The sequence below is a fragment of the Nanorana parkeri genome, unplaced genomic scaffold, assembly GCF_000935625.1.
Source record: "Nanorana parkeri isolate BGI_ZX_2015 unplaced genomic scaffold, ASM93562v1 scaffold160, whole genome shotgun sequence".
Classification (NCBI taxonomy): Eukaryota; Metazoa; Chordata; class Amphibia; order Anura; family Dicroglossidae; genus Nanorana; species Nanorana parkeri.
Genome location: NW_017306428.1, coordinates 1879830 through 1895139, shown reverse-complemented (window position 1 = coordinate 1895139; position 15310 = coordinate 1879830). Strand labels below are relative to the sequence as shown.

General features: G+C 47.2%; 1 protein-coding gene across 1 annotated transcript in view; it reads left to right on the top strand.

Moving 5' to 3' along the window:
• The window catches only part of LOC108785406 (atrial natriuretic peptide receptor 1-like), a 108932-nt gene that overhangs the window by 71126 nt on the left and 22496 nt on the right, over positions 1–15310 (top strand). The window contains exon 21 of the mRNA XM_018554463.1: positions 12062–12155. Coding sequence (XP_018409965.1) covers positions 12062–12155 — 94 coding nt within the window. The remainder of the gene's footprint in view (positions 1–12061; positions 12156–15310) is intronic.

Sequence of the window (15310 nt, the reverse complement as noted above, 5' to 3'; positions counted from 1 at the left end):
ATGCAGCGGAGGTCACGGGGGCAGTTCGTGACGGCATCGGAAAGGCCCGGGGGCAATTGCCACCCGGCCCCCCGGCCCAGTCCGCCCCTGGCCGGTCCTACCTGTGCTAAAATGAGCACACATGTTAAAATGCACCTTTTAGGCCTGAAGAATACTTAAAATTAAATCATGTAGTTTCTGGAAGCAGAGACCCTGTAGAATAAAATGGTGGCAGTTGCATTTTTTTATGTTGCATGATATTAGCGCAACTGTCCGTCAAACCCACTTTTTTCGTAAAAAAACACACATGTTATTTTTAGTGCACATAAACACAATATATTAACCAATGTTTTGGTAAAATGTAAAAGATGAGGTTGCTTCGAGTAAATAAATACCAAACATGTCAAGCTTCAAAATTGCGTGAGCCCCCTATGTGATGGCACTTTATTGGTGAATGTTCTCTTTAAGGAGACATTAAGGGTCTGTCAGACCCCTAATGTCACCTTTGCAGCCTATTGAAGCTGATCAGCACAGAATGACAGCTCAGAAAGTGGAAGTGAAAAAATCATCATTGAACTATTGTTCATTGGTCTTTCTCCTCACCCTGCCAACACCCACAATACCGGTCTGGGGCCTGCAAGAGGGGCAGCAGACCCTGGGAAACTTGGCAGGGGGTGTTGGATGGGGGAAGGAGGGGCGTATGCTTGCCATCTCCTGAAAGTGATTGGGTGGCTTTACAGCCACTTGAATCACTTCCAGTGTAAGGACTGGTTCACACTATAAACAGTGTGTTTCCAGAGTGCTCAGCCTCTGGAACGCACTGTATCGCATTCTGGCCAGCTTCCTGCGTTCAGGGGCAGGAAGGGGCTTGATGGTGCATTGAAGTTAATGGCACCACTGCCACGCCCCCTGCCCGCACTTCAACACATGGCATATCAGTGCCTGCATTCCATTCCAATGCGATCTGCAAAAATAGTCCTTGCATTTTTGCAGATCGCACTGGACCGGAACGCAAGCACTGATGTGCCACACGTTCTGGTGCTGGCGATTGCACTGCGGGCAGGGGGCGTGGCTGTGGTGCCATTTACTTCAATGCACCAGCACGCCCCCTCCCGCCCCTAAATGCAGGAAGGTTGCCGGAATGCGATACAGTGCATTCCAGAGGCTGACCGCTCTGCACCGCACTGTTTATGGTGTGAACCAGTTCTCAAGCCAACATTTGGCTTTACACATGTAAACAGACTCCTGGATGCTATCTGCTTACAGGGCTGCTGACATATGACATACGTGAAAGAGTTAAAGTGGACCTAGCATCAGATATACACTCACTGGCCACTTTATTAGGTATACTTGTTAACTGAAATATCTAATAAACCAATCACATGGCAGCAACTCAATGTATTTGGCAGACATGCATGTGGAATCTATGCCCACAAAGAATTAAGACAGTTCTGAAGACAAAAGGGGATCCAACCAGGTACTAACAAGGTGTACCTATTAAAATGGCCTGTAAGTGTATTTGTTCATGGTAAGTACATGCATATGAAGCAATATGTAAATGTAACACTTCTAGGTAGGTATTCCCAGTCACAAAGAGTACTCCGCCTCACAATGCCTTCATCTACTTCTCTCCCCAGAAGGATGGTACTATCTCTGTTCAGGCAACATCCAGGGTCAGCTTTTACTTCATGAACTGAAATGCTGACTCAGTGATGACACAATCATGTAAATTATGCTGCCTGTGCAATTCATGGCTGTGTTCACAAATGGCAGACACAGATTATCACCCGCTGCAGTCTCTCACTTTGTGAATTACTACAAAGTTACAATGTTGCAGTGGGATCAATAGGGAAGAGGATATTGAGAAAATGATTCCTCCTGCCTGTATGTTGGCTGTTGGGGTAGTTCACCATCTGCATAGGTCCAGGGCATCATTGTCATTAGCGCTGAAAGTGACAGGATTAAAAAATGCTGAGTTTCTATTGGAACAGAAGGTGAAAGTGACCAGTTCCAGTGACCCCAATTTCTCTCCCTTCTTGTTCTGTCTATGGGACAGGAAGTGAAGTTAAATCTCCACAATGGGATGCAGACAGCAAAATACCTGAAAGGGGTTTTAGCCATTGCCTGTTCTATCCGAAACTAAAACCAAAGTTATAGCTTTAGATATACTTTATTGGTATTACCCTCAGTAAAATACATAAGAAATCTTTCTTTATGCCCTTACTTATATACAAATATAGTATGCTTTGCAGTATATTATTACTTACAGTTAAGATACTAACTAGCATATGAAACTGAGCTGATATTTACCTCAGACAGTTTAAAGCTTAATATTTTAACTGCGCAATTTAACGGCTAATTTGGGCTTTGCGTTTTCTCTCAAGCAATATATCTTCAGTGGCAATTTGAAAGACGTACTGTACAATATTTACAGAGGATGTTACAGCACAGATGGTGTTGATTGTTTTGTGGCATTTATGTACCAGAAATAATGTAGTATTTATGACACTGATGAAATGTGGGAAAAACAGATGGCAGAGTATGAATTGTATAACTTCATTTTTTTAAACTCTGTGTTAGAGAAGCTAGCTTGACTTTAGGGCCCCAAGACTTTCATTACTATACCTCTGTCTCATAAATCCTCTGGTTATGGCAACCATTACATGCTCATTAATTAAAAGAAATACTTCTGCCCAATTACCACTTCTGGGCACACTATATCCTCTGCTGTATGCTGTAGTTAATTGGCCATTGATAATTCTTTATTGCATCACTAGCCTTTAGAAATGTACAATCTACCTATTTCAGTGGAAATGCTGTATGCCATGTTTGTAGCTCATTTTCTGCACACTGGCTGCAATGTCTTATATTAGGAAATGTATGCCATTATTATGAAAGAGAAACACAACTATTGCATGCTCCCGTCGTGCTGTTGATGCATGTAAGTGGTCAATAGACATGTGCATTTGGATTCGGACGAACTTGTCGAATCACGAATTTCTGATGATTAGGCGCTTCGTCCGAATCCAAAATAACAAATTATTATATGCCCGAATTTACGAAAAATATATTCAGGCAGATATTAGTTTTGTATGGGCACCACCATCTTGCTGCATCCAAGATGGCGGCACCCATACATGTGTATGGCATCATGTGAGAGAAGAGCTGTCACAGCCTCTACTATGTGTTAGAGGCATAAGCTCTGTGGATGGTTTGGACCAATGGCAAAGCGCCATTGGTCCAAGCTGTCCAATAAAAAAACAGGAAAAAAAAACCAGTGAGGACATTGATCTTGATGCGTCACCAGTGACGAGCAAGTGAGGGACAGGGAGGATCCTCCCTGTCTCCTCCCTTCCTCCTCCCAACACAGCTTGGTTAGTGAGTTGGGGTGGGGCTTCGTTGGGATGGGACGGAGCTTCTGCTGGACGGGGTGGAGTTTCGGCGGGCTGGGGATGCCTCACCCAGCACTGAAGGCAGGTCACTGGTTCTAACCAATATTCCACTATGTAATATTGAGCTAAAACTGGCTTCCTGTAATCATATCTATTATATCATAAACTGTATTTCCCTGCTCTGACCTTTTTTTTAAGGTTTTTTGTATTAAAGTGGAAATTTAGTTTGAAAAAAAATGTTAGGAGATTTTGTAGAAGAAACCTTTATGTCTCTTCTGCTGAAAAACTATTTAACTAGCAGACTAGTTAAAAAAGCAACTGTTGGGGCTCCAGTTCTGATAATACCAATTTGTGCCTGCTCCTGTGATGGTATGCCATGAAGATGTTGTGTCCATATTTTGAGCACAGCAACGATTAAGAAAAATAGTCTTCATTAAAGGAGAACTATGGGGAGAGTGAATTACACTCATCCCCATAATTAGAGCCGACATGCGACACTGAAGCTGCCACACGTCAGCTCTATAAATCTGGAACGGAGCGATAACATACCACCGATCCCTCAGTTCTCATTCATCTCCCTGCAGATTACTTAGCTGTGTCTCCGCCGCACGCTCCCGTCTGCAGATCTGAAGATTCTCGAGCAGCCGTGAAGGATTATGGGGCGGGCACATGCGCAGTAGAGATCTTCAGGCGGGAGAAGAGGAGAGACACAGTGTAAGTCAATGCATGCAGCCGAGAGCGTGCAGGTCGAACAGACACTGTGGGACACAGAAGACACAGCAGTCAGTGCTGGATCAGAGACTGGCACCAGCGCTGGAGGGACTCCTGAAAACAAGTGCAAGGAAGAAGGTTGGAAGAAGATCGGATCAAGAGGCATCATTTCAGGTAAGTCCTTAAATCAGCATGGAAGGGGGGGGGTTGAATTTAATGTCACTTTAGGTGAACTGGTAAAGTGGTGCTTTGGGATCCTTAACAGACCATTTTTACATCCAGCACTGCACCCTCCAATCTGTATTCTGGACAAGTGCAGGTCTCTTGTCCATCCTCACTGACCCCTATATATGGACCCATAGGTGAGCACATATTTATTATTATCATTATTTTTATAATTAGTACTAGTAGTTGTAGGATTAGTAGTAGAGTTATATTATAAAGGATTTATAGAGTGCTAACAGTTTGCACTATATAAGTGAGACACAGTACAGTTACAATACAATTGTACAATACAAGAGGGTTAGGAGGGCCCTGCTCATAAGAGCTTACAATTTTGAGGAAGACACAAGTGATACAAAAGGCATTGATAATGTTACACATAGCCTCATGGATGTCATATAAATATGCACTTGGCAATTGCCTTCGGTTACGGAGGATGGGCAGGAGACCCAGGCTTGAAAAGTTAGTGTGATTGGGAGGAATAAGAAATCAAGGTATTAAAGGGTCCTTCTTTACCATTTCCCTGAGTGTAAATGGCGCTTCTGGAAAAACGAATCTGCAATCAATCAGCCTGGATGTGACTATAGAGGCAGGTCCCAGCCCACTGTATTGTCACCAATATGTGATGATACGCAGATCCTACCTCTCTGTCACCAAGACGTGACGATACCACTCTCAGCCACACCCTGCACAGAGATTTTCCAGTTCATGGGACAACAATCTAAACCAATAGACTGAGAGTTATTCTCACTGGGGATGGTTAACTCCACAGTTAACTGAAAACATGAAGCGCACAGCTCACCCCTATCATGCGTCCCCTCAATCCACATTCGGTGCACGGATGACTCTCTTCCAGAGTAATAGGCTCAAAAATTGTGGAACCAGCACACGATAATCTTCCAAAGAAATTCAAACTTTGCAAACTTCAGCATTGCTATGACTAAGGCCGAGTAAGGTAGAAACTTGTCAGCAGTTGTGCTTTGTACAGATGCATGTGGAATAAAGTTTGAATTTCTTTGGAAGATTATTGTGTGCTGGTCCCACAATTTTTGAGTGAATTTTTTATACTAATATTATTGGCAGAGTACGTTGATGGTCATTTACTTATTATCAGTACAAGCCATCTTTGTGGATTAACCATGTCTGTCCAGTGTGCTGGCTGTTATCACTTTACAACTTCTTATTTGGGTTTACGATTAAGACCAAAAAAACAGCCAGGCCTGAGCAAACAACTTGGGTACTTAGCAGACTGTAGAATGTGAAGGATTTTCTTTTGACGATCCTTTAGCCAGCAAATATGGTACCAATATACAAAAAGGGGAAACGAAGTACACCTGGTATCTATAGACCAGTCAGCTGCACATCAATAGTGTGTAAAATATTTGAAGGAAAAATAAGGGACTATACGTAGGAATTTGTCTATGAAAAAGGTATAATAAGTAGCAACCAACAAGGCTTCATGAAGGACCGTTCTTGGTTTATTTTCTTTTTTTTAATAAATTCTTTTATTTAACAAGTTTTTAACAAATACAAATAGACATAAACAAAAAGGTGTACACAAGGGGAACCAAACCCCAGCTCAAAGATAGTGGACACAGCCACTGAACATATGTGTTACATGAACAAAAACAACAGAACAACATTTAAGGCACTTATCGAGGCAGTATCTCCAATAACTGTACAATACAGCCGCCTGCAGGTATTTGGAGTTTCTGGGATGGGATATCAGGGACCCACAGGCGTTCTGCATATGGAGAAGGTGTGTACATTCGTACAGCAAGTGAATTGTTTAGGGTATTCGAGGAGGGGAGGGCAGGCGGGGTGGGGTAGGTAAGAGGGGGGTGACCTTAAAGGGGACAGGAGCCCAGGGTGGGAAAGAGGGGGGCGGAGGGGGGAGTGAACCATAAGTCGCAGCCGGTCTTTGGTCTCAGTTTAAGGAAAATTAGTGCTATATGTTTATGAAGAGGAGAAGACAATTCACTGTAGCCAGGTAGCGCAATAACTGGGCTCTAATTCCCTCACTGGTTCCTATATCTTTTACCTCGATCTAAATGGTCATGAATAGGTGGCGAGATTCCATCCATTAGAGTGACATGTGACAGGTGTTCCTGAGCGCTGTGTCTCGGGAAGATAGACAGCGTCTAGGTATTGCGGTATCCAGGGGGAGGCGCGGCATGATAGCCTGTGCATTACCAACTTGGCGGGTGTGTACTCTGCTGCGGGGCCGAAGGTATGGGGAAGGACGTGGGGGAAGAGAGATTGGGGCGGAATGGGGCCTATAGCAGGCGGCAAGAGAGGGGATGGGTCCGGGTAGAGGAAGGTGTGACAGGGCGAACTGGTGCGCTTCTCAAGGTGTGGTTTCCATGATGCCCATGATGGATCCCATGATGGTACTGTATTCAGTTGTTGTGGTGAAGTCGGACCAGTAAAACCATGTGGTCGCAAATTTGGATGAGGTACCCTTTACTGAGCTTGTGAGGTCCTCCATGGTGCGGACGTCATTAATTTTAGCGAACCAGAGTTTGAGTGAGGGTGGATTCTCCTGTTTCCATAGCAATGGAATACAGTCACGGGCGGCATTTGGTAAATGTATCAGCACTGAGCATGAATACCCCTTTAAGGAGAAGTGATTATGGTGGAGGAGGAAAAATGCTGGGTCCTCAGGGATGTGATGGTCGGTGAATTTCTGGGAAATCCTCCGTACCTGTGACCAAAAGGGAGTCAGTCTCGGGCAGGACCAGAACATATGGAGCATGTCTGCAGAGGAGGATCCGCACCTCCAACACACGTCAGGGACCTCGTTATACATCACATAAAGCCTGTGGGGAGTTCTATACCAGCGGGTCAGAACCTTGTAACCAGACTCCTGGTATTTGTTACAAATTGACGACTTCAGGGATAGCCTCAGCAACCTGGTCTGCTCATCTTGTGAGAACTGGACCCCCAGCTCCCTCTCCCATTGTCCTATGTAAGGAAGCGGTGATACCTGGTCTGCCTCCAAGAGTAAAGTCTTAGGTAAGGGTCCTACGTCCAGACAAGTGCGTTCAAAGTCCGATGGGACTCGGGTATACACGGCTGGGTCAGGTAGTGAAGAAAGGAAGTGGGAGAGCTGAAGCTGTCGCCAGTAACCGGGTTCTCCCAGTGACGTGTCCATTAAGAGGTCCCGTAGGGACTGCCACTGTGTACCCTGTAGGAGATGCATAGCCCGAAATCGACCCAGGGCCGTGAGGCGGCGGAATAAGCCGCCCTCAAGACCCGGGACGAACTCTGGGTTTCCCATGACCGGGTACATGGGCGAAGGAGAGGGGGATAGGCTCCTCTCTGTAAATGCCCTCTGCGCCATCTGCCATGTAGGGCCCACCGTCGGGTGTTTCCTCAGTGTGTCGTGCCCATCAAAACTAGGTCCGATCTGACCTTCTGAAGTAGGGGAGGGAAATTAATACCGTATAATTGCGTCAGGTCCCTAGGTAGCCTCACCCCTAGGTATTTAAGGGAGGTAGAGGACCATTGGTAAGGAAAGGTCTCCTGGATACTAGCTAACATCCGTGGGGGAACCGTCAAATTCAGGGCTTCTGATTTTTGGGAATTGATATGGAAGTTGGAGAGTTTGCCGTAGTGGCGAAACGTTGATATTAGGTTTGGCATTGTGGTGACCGGGGACGAAACAAAAAACAGCAGGTCATCTGCATATGCAGCAACTTTATGTTGGTGGGACCTCATGGAGATACCCCGGATGTGGTTCGAGTGTCAGTGTAAAGATGAGAGGGGAGAGCAGGCAGCCCTGCCTCGTGCCATTACTTATGCCAAAGGGATCAGATAGAACCGTTGTCGCGCTGTCGTTGCCGAAGCGGTCTGGGGGGTCGGTAGATTGTAAAGGGTGGCGTAGTAATCGCGGAACGCGGCGGCTATGTCTTCCGAGAGGTGGCAGGTATTGCCAGAGTGGGCCTTGACTACCGGCACAAAGGTACGAGCTCTTTGTTGACGTAGGGCTTGCGCAAGGGAATGGCTACATTGATTCCCGAATTCATAAAAATGCCGGCGGCATCTGGTAAGATTAGCTTTGGCTCTGTCCATTTCCAGTGAGCACAAGGAGTCCCTGGCAGTCCGTAGTTGGGCCAGGACGGTCGGGTCATGTCGTCGCTTATGAAGTAGCTCCAAGGTATGGATCTGTGTAAGGAGTGCGTCCTGCTGCTCAAGCCTTTGCTTTTTATGTCTAGTACCTAACTTTATCAGGGTCCCCCTAATGTAGGCCTTGTGGGCTTCCCAGATCGTGCATGGGTAGCAGTCCGGGGTGGAGTTCAGTTCAAAATATACCTTCAGGTCTCGTTCTATTTCCGGTAGGAGGTCAGGATCCTGAATGAGCGATTCATTCAGTCGCCATTGCCATCCCCTGGATTGTGGTGGGGGGGGGGAAGGGTCACCGGTGAGAATAGGGCAGGAAGGGAGGGCGTATCTAGACTCTGGGGGGAGTGTTTTACCCAAATGTGGGTAAGGGTAGAAAAGAGAAGAAGGGGAGGGGAGGGGCTAAGATGTGAACCGAGGTTCAATGTCCCAATGGCCTGTCAGGCACTTTCGGGACAAACTAAGTGGGGAAACGAGTCTGCACTTCAGGCAGAGTGGTGCTCCGTGGGGGCACCGCGACATGTTCATCAAACTAAACACAACAACAGCAGCAGTACATAACAGTAACATTAACATTGCACAATCAGTAGGTTATGATCAATACCCATAACATACAGTCCCTAGGTATGGCGGTCAAGACGTCTGAACTCTGGAATCCGGTGCAAGGGCCCGCCCCCCAAGCGGGACCAGGTGTTGCGTAAGGGGTGATCCCCTCCGGAGCCCCCTCCCCCCGAAACCCCGTAAGGAGGCTCAGGGGCGCAACCGCCAGGGGGGCTTACAAGACGGGGACACCCCCAGGAGCCCTCGGTCAGGGACCTTCATCATGTCCCCAAGTACGGGCGGTCCCACACACCGGGACCATTACAGAGATAACTCGTCTGCACACAAGTATAACACATTTGCGGCAATAATAAACGGACATACTACGGTGGCCCAAACCTCATAGCCCCTCACCCAGGGTCCAGCAGGGGGGAATGACCTATACAGTGAACCGGTGTAGCGATTCCCCACATCCAAAACAAGCTGCTCCCCGGGGAGGGGGGACCATGCGGGGGATAAGCGGGGTCTCGGATGTCGGGGGTGAGTGGGTGGCCGGCAAAGTGAGGCTGGGGTCGACAAGGTCTTAAGAGCTAAAGGCTAGGTAGAGGGGGTAGACCCCGCGGTTTGTTTCTCCAGGGACCAAAGGGGGACATATAGCAGAAGGGAAGAAGGGCAAGTCCGCAGCTCAGACTGAAGCAGGAGTGTTTGGCTGGGGGATACATGGAGCTATCTCACCCCATTCAGGATTCCGATGCTTCCAGCGCATCTTCGACTGGTCGGGCAGGATTCTCGCTGGAGGAGGAGCGACGGGCCCGTCGGATTCTGCGAGGTCTCGGTGCTGCGGCCTGATCCTCCGAGAAGTGTGCTAACCAGTCCGGCAGTTGTATCGTGGGGATTCCGAGGAGCTCACATACGGCCGGGACATCTGCCCGGGATCGGACCAGAAACGTGGAGCTGCCTTTGCGGACGTGTAGACGTATAGGGTACCCCCAACGGTAGATGGCCCCCGCCCGCCGAATCTCTTCCAGAAGAGGCCGCATGAGGGCTCGGCGGCGGAGGGTATTACGGGAGATGTCCGGCAATATCTGCAGGGGGGCCCCGTCGAACTCCACGGGACGTTTCAGCCAGGCCTGACGCAGAACCTCCTCTTTCACGGTGTAACGGTGGAGTCGGCACAGGACGTCTCGCGGACGGGAAACATCAGTCGATGGAGGGCCAGCCGTTCGGTGCACCCTGTCAATCAAGATGGATTCCGGCGTGGAATCAGGCAGCAGCGAGCCAAAGACGGCCTGTATCGAGGAATGGAGATCCGCTGGCAGGGTCGCCTCAGGAAGCCCTCGGATCCGGATGTTCTGGCGTCGGTTGCGGTCTTCCAGGTCCTCCATTTGTATTTGGAGGGCCGCGAGCTGGTAGGAAGGACCCGATTGGGCCTGCTCGAGTCGCTGGACCCTGGCTTCCATCGTTGCACAAGATGCCGAGACCGCGGAGACCTCCACGGATACCGCCTGTACCTCTTGGCGCATTTTATGCAGGTCTCGCTGGAGCGCTGTCTCCACTCTCGTGACCAGGGCCGCAAAGTCCTCCTTTGTAGGTAGGTATTGTAGAAGGGCTCGGAACTCTCGCGGTATATCCGATGGCAGGTTGCAGGCCTGGTAGTGATCCCCATCCGTGGAGTCGGACTCATACATCCGCGGTGAACGCGAGCCTGGACGTCGGTCAGTGTTGCCAGGTGAGGGCGAGCGTTCTGTGCCTCGTGTTGTGGATGGCTGTCCGGCATCCGGCGCCATATTGGATTGTCCCCGGCTGCGGGTCCTGGTCTGTGTAGAGGAAAAGTAGCGCTGCAAGGACGGGGTATTCCGTTGCAAAGGTGTGCCGCCATCCTTCCTGCGTTGAGACATGGTCGTGCAGGGTTGTATGGGGTGGTATGGTAAGTGCCACTGTGAGAGTAGTAAAATTGTGGAATTCGCTTCCACAGTCAGTAGTATCTGCTGATACCATGAATAAATGTAAGAAACTTTTAGATGAGTTTCTTATTTCACTAAATATACAAGGATATGGGAATTACTAGACCCTAGTATATCCAGACACACACACATATACATAGGTTGAACTTGATGGATCTGCATCTTTATTTAACCTCATCTACTATGTTACATTACAAATAATGTTTCAATACCAGTGTAAACCACAATGATGGTGTTAACACAGTACATTTTAAACGTTATCAATTTAGAACAGTCAAAACAATGAAAGCTGAATACTGATCAGAACTGTGTGTTACTACACTTGGCATATTGCTTCCTGACCTATTAAATAAGGCCACTGTAGTTAGAATTGGTTAGGGGCTATAGCAAATAACCACTGACCTGTACAGTTATATTAAAGCTATTAGATATTAATTACATATTTTAAAATTCTTAACATCATAATACTTCTAAAAATGAATGTGTTTATTCCATCTTTGAAACTGCAGAAGAAATGGCTTGTATGCTGAATGATGCATTTCAGCCGATGTTGTATTCCCATCACAAGCTTACCTGGGCTGAAGTCTTTCTTTTAATGCACTTTAAATCTGCAATCCATCCTACTGTGCAGTTTTAAGATATGTCTAATTTGCTTCTCCAGTTTGTGTTTTTGCTGCTTAGTTCAAGGTGTACAATGATCGATAGCTAGGTTCTAGACCTCTCTGTTTACTGGAACTGCTTAAATAAGCTTTATGTTTCCATTTCAAATGCTAAGTGCCATGATCTGATATTGCTTTCTTGCCGCCATAATGAAAGTGATATTATGTACATATAAATAAGGCTACGTTTAAAGGGTTTTCAATATACTTTATTAAAACCAGTATGTTCCAGTGGTGGATTTTAAATGGTAGTGTAAAGGCAATTTTCCTCAACACATTTTTGTTTACAAATTGGAAATCTTTAAATCAAAACTCAAACCAAATAGCTGGAATACATACCGTATATGTGATCTATGATTAATTCTGTTCAACCAGTGTTGGGATTCATAAATTTGCAACATACTATAGGCTGGAAACTTTTTATGCTTATGCTAACACATAATTAATCATTTGCATTTCTTTTTCTTCCTAGATGGAAAAATATAGTAAACATCTGGAGCTGTTAGTTGCTGAACGTACCCAAGATCTAATGCATGAAAAGCAAAAAACAGACACATTACTGTACAGTAAGCTAATGCATTTCTTCTAATTACCCATTTGTAGTTTTATGGCTTCACTGGTGATTAATAGCTATCATCTGTATTTATTTGAAATTTTGTAAATTACACAAAATATAAAGGAGAAAGAAAAAGTATATATTTTCTGAGAGCTGGAAACTGAAATAAAAAATAAGCAAAGAAATTGTGCAAATATATTCATTTGAAGTATCCTTGTTTACTCATCCTAAAAGTATGCATTATATAGTATCAGCATGGGAATAAAACAATATATTTAATAACTTGAAGTGTATGTCCAGGCCAAGCCTTTTCATATTTGTTGATAGAGTGAGGAAGAGTTAGAAAACTGTCAGGTATTTTTCTGTTATATTGATGCTGAGCCAATCAAAATGACCAAAGCTGATCACAGTTGAAAGTCAAATGGCTTTGTGTGGCATTGAGAAGGTGATTAGCTACACCTGATTGAGTTTACAAGTCATGTTTTGGAGGGGGTCAGAGGCACCTCTAGACTTAGTGAGGCCTTAGGCAAAACTCAATTGGCTAACAAAGGATACAGGAACGGGCCGGCATAAGTAGAATAGCTTACAAAGCCCCACTTACACTCATAATGAAAAAATTATAATTGATCTGTGATCATGTGATGGCAGAGTGAGGCGGATGTCCAGCAGAGGGGCCCCAGGGCCGTTTCAGGGATTTTGCCTACACAGGTCAAAACACCATTACCCCCCTCTTCCCGGCATCCTCAGTTTTTTGCTAGCACCAGCCCTGGTCCCGTTTCACCCGGGCAGTGAGCTGATTAGGATTGCCACCTTTTCTTAAGCGAAACCCGAACACTCCAGCGCTGTGCAGCATTTTGTTTTTTTTGCAGAATATACAGCAAGAGCGAAGAAAGACAGCCAGGAGAGAAAGCGAGGGGAGACAGCCAGGAGAGAGAGCAAGGGGAGAAAACCAGGAGAGAGAGTGAGGGGTGAAAGCCAGGAAAGAGAGCGATGGGTGAAAGCCAGGAGAGAGAGTGAGGGGTGAAAGCCAGGAGAGAGAGCGAGGGGTGAAAGCCAGGAGAGAGCGAGAGGTGAAAGCCAGGAGAGAGAGCGAGGGGAGAAAGCCAGGAGAGAGAGCGAGGGGAGAAAGCCAGGAGAGACAGCGAGGGTAGACAGCCAGGAGAGAGCAGGGTAGACAGCCAGGAGAGTGAGGGGTGAAAGCCAGGAAAGAGAGCGATGGGTGAAAGCCAGGAGAGAGAGTGAGGGGTGAAAGCCAGGAGAGAGAGCGAGGGGTGAAAGCCAGGAGAGAGCGAGAGGTGAAAGCCAGGAGAGAGAGCGAGGGGAGAAAGCCAGGAGAGAGAGCGAGGGGAGAAAGCCAGGAGAGAGAGCGAGGGGAGAAAGCCAGGAGAGAGAGCGAGGGGAGAAAGCCAGGAGAGACAGCGAGGGTAGACAGCCAGGAGAGAGCAGGGTAGACAGCCAGGAGAGAGAGCGAGGGGGGAAAGCCAGGAGAGAGCGAGAGGTGAAAGCCAGGAGAGAGAGCGAGGGGAGAAAGCCAGGAGAGAGAGTGAGGGGTGAAAGGCAGGAGAGAGAGCGAGGGGAGAAAGCCAGGAGAGAGAGCGAGGGGAGAAAGCCAGAGAGAGAGCGAGGGTAGCCAGCCAGGAGAGAGCAGAGTAGACAGCCAGGAGAGAGAGCGAAGGTAGACAGCCAGGAGAGAGGAGAGACAGCCAAGAGAGAGATTGAGGAGAGATAGCCAAGAGAGAGATCAGAGCGCGACAGGCAGAAGAGAAAGCAAGGAGGATGAGCGAGGGAGACAGCCAGGAGACAGAGTGATGAGAGACAACCAAGGGAGAGAGTGAAGTGTAAACGGCAATAAGGTACAGCAAGGATAAAGTTCAGGGTCACAGGGCAGCAATCCTGGCACAGCAAAGGGTAAACGGCAATAAGGTACAGCACGGATTGGGTTACATGTCTCGCTTAGGGTGATGCTTAACATCGGGTTGCCCCAGCAACAAGCTCCCCTCTTTTCCGGCTTGACCGCAGCTTAGAGCATGCCTTTTGTTCCCAGAAGAGGAGGAACAGCGTTGTAAGCGGGGCTGTGCCATACCCACTGGGACAGCACAGCACCTGCTGAGGTGACAGGCTGGCCTGCCTGTGTTGAATCCACATACAGGCACAGCAGGGGGACTAGATAGCCTGTCCCCCAGTATGTGCGGAGTTGCGGGACCTACATGCGGGTGCTGGGACACAATATGCTGGTGAGCTGGCAGCATTTCTGGTCGCAGTGGTGGACCTAAGGAATAAAGGGCCCTGGTGCAAGATTTTATCTCCAGGCCCCCCTCCCAAGGGAAGAGGGGGCTGTCCTAGCTGCCTTGCTTTCTCTCCTCCTGCTCTTGTTGCTGGGGCTGCACTGCCACATTAGTAATAAAGCCAGGCTGGGCTGTGAATGGAGCAGAGTGGGGGGGCGGTAGGAGCGCAGGCCGCAGCTGAAGGTGTTTTTTTTTTCTGTCCGCCCACAGCGCCAGCCCTGCCTACCCCTGCTTTAGACTAGGCGGGTTAGGCAGCTGCAAGGCCTTTGTGAGCGCGATGCCATAGGCGACTGCCTAACTCGCCTAATTAAAGAGCTGCCTCTGGAGGGGGTGATCCTTTTTTTTTTTTTTTTGACACGTTGGTGTTATATCTTTTAATTGGATGTTATAAGTTGCAATGAGTAAATACAGCTGGATAAAACTGTGTCTGTCTTAATTTCAGGCTGCAAAGCAACAAAATGTAATTATTTTAAAGGTGGGGTGATTCTTTTCTATGCCCACTGTACAACCTTTGTTTTCTTTTTTTTGTTTATTTATTAAATTTCTTTAAGCAATAGACTTCTTTCAGCACAGCTGAAACATAGTCCTACTAATAATGTAAAAGCTACTAGAGACTAAAGATGTCCATACACCTTGCGATCATCTGAGAAAACTTTTCGTCCGATGGTCGAATCGTCGTACCATTTTCGTATGGTGGCCCTATCCTGCCCCAATTATTGCAAGCTTCAATCAGCTGTAGTAAAAAAAAAAACCTGTACGAATTGCGGTAATCGACCGCACTTATTTTTGTTTCGCATGAGCAGTGTTATTCGTACAAATTTTGACGTACGGAAACGCCACCAACCTTGCGAAAATCATACGATCGACCAAAGTTTTCTAC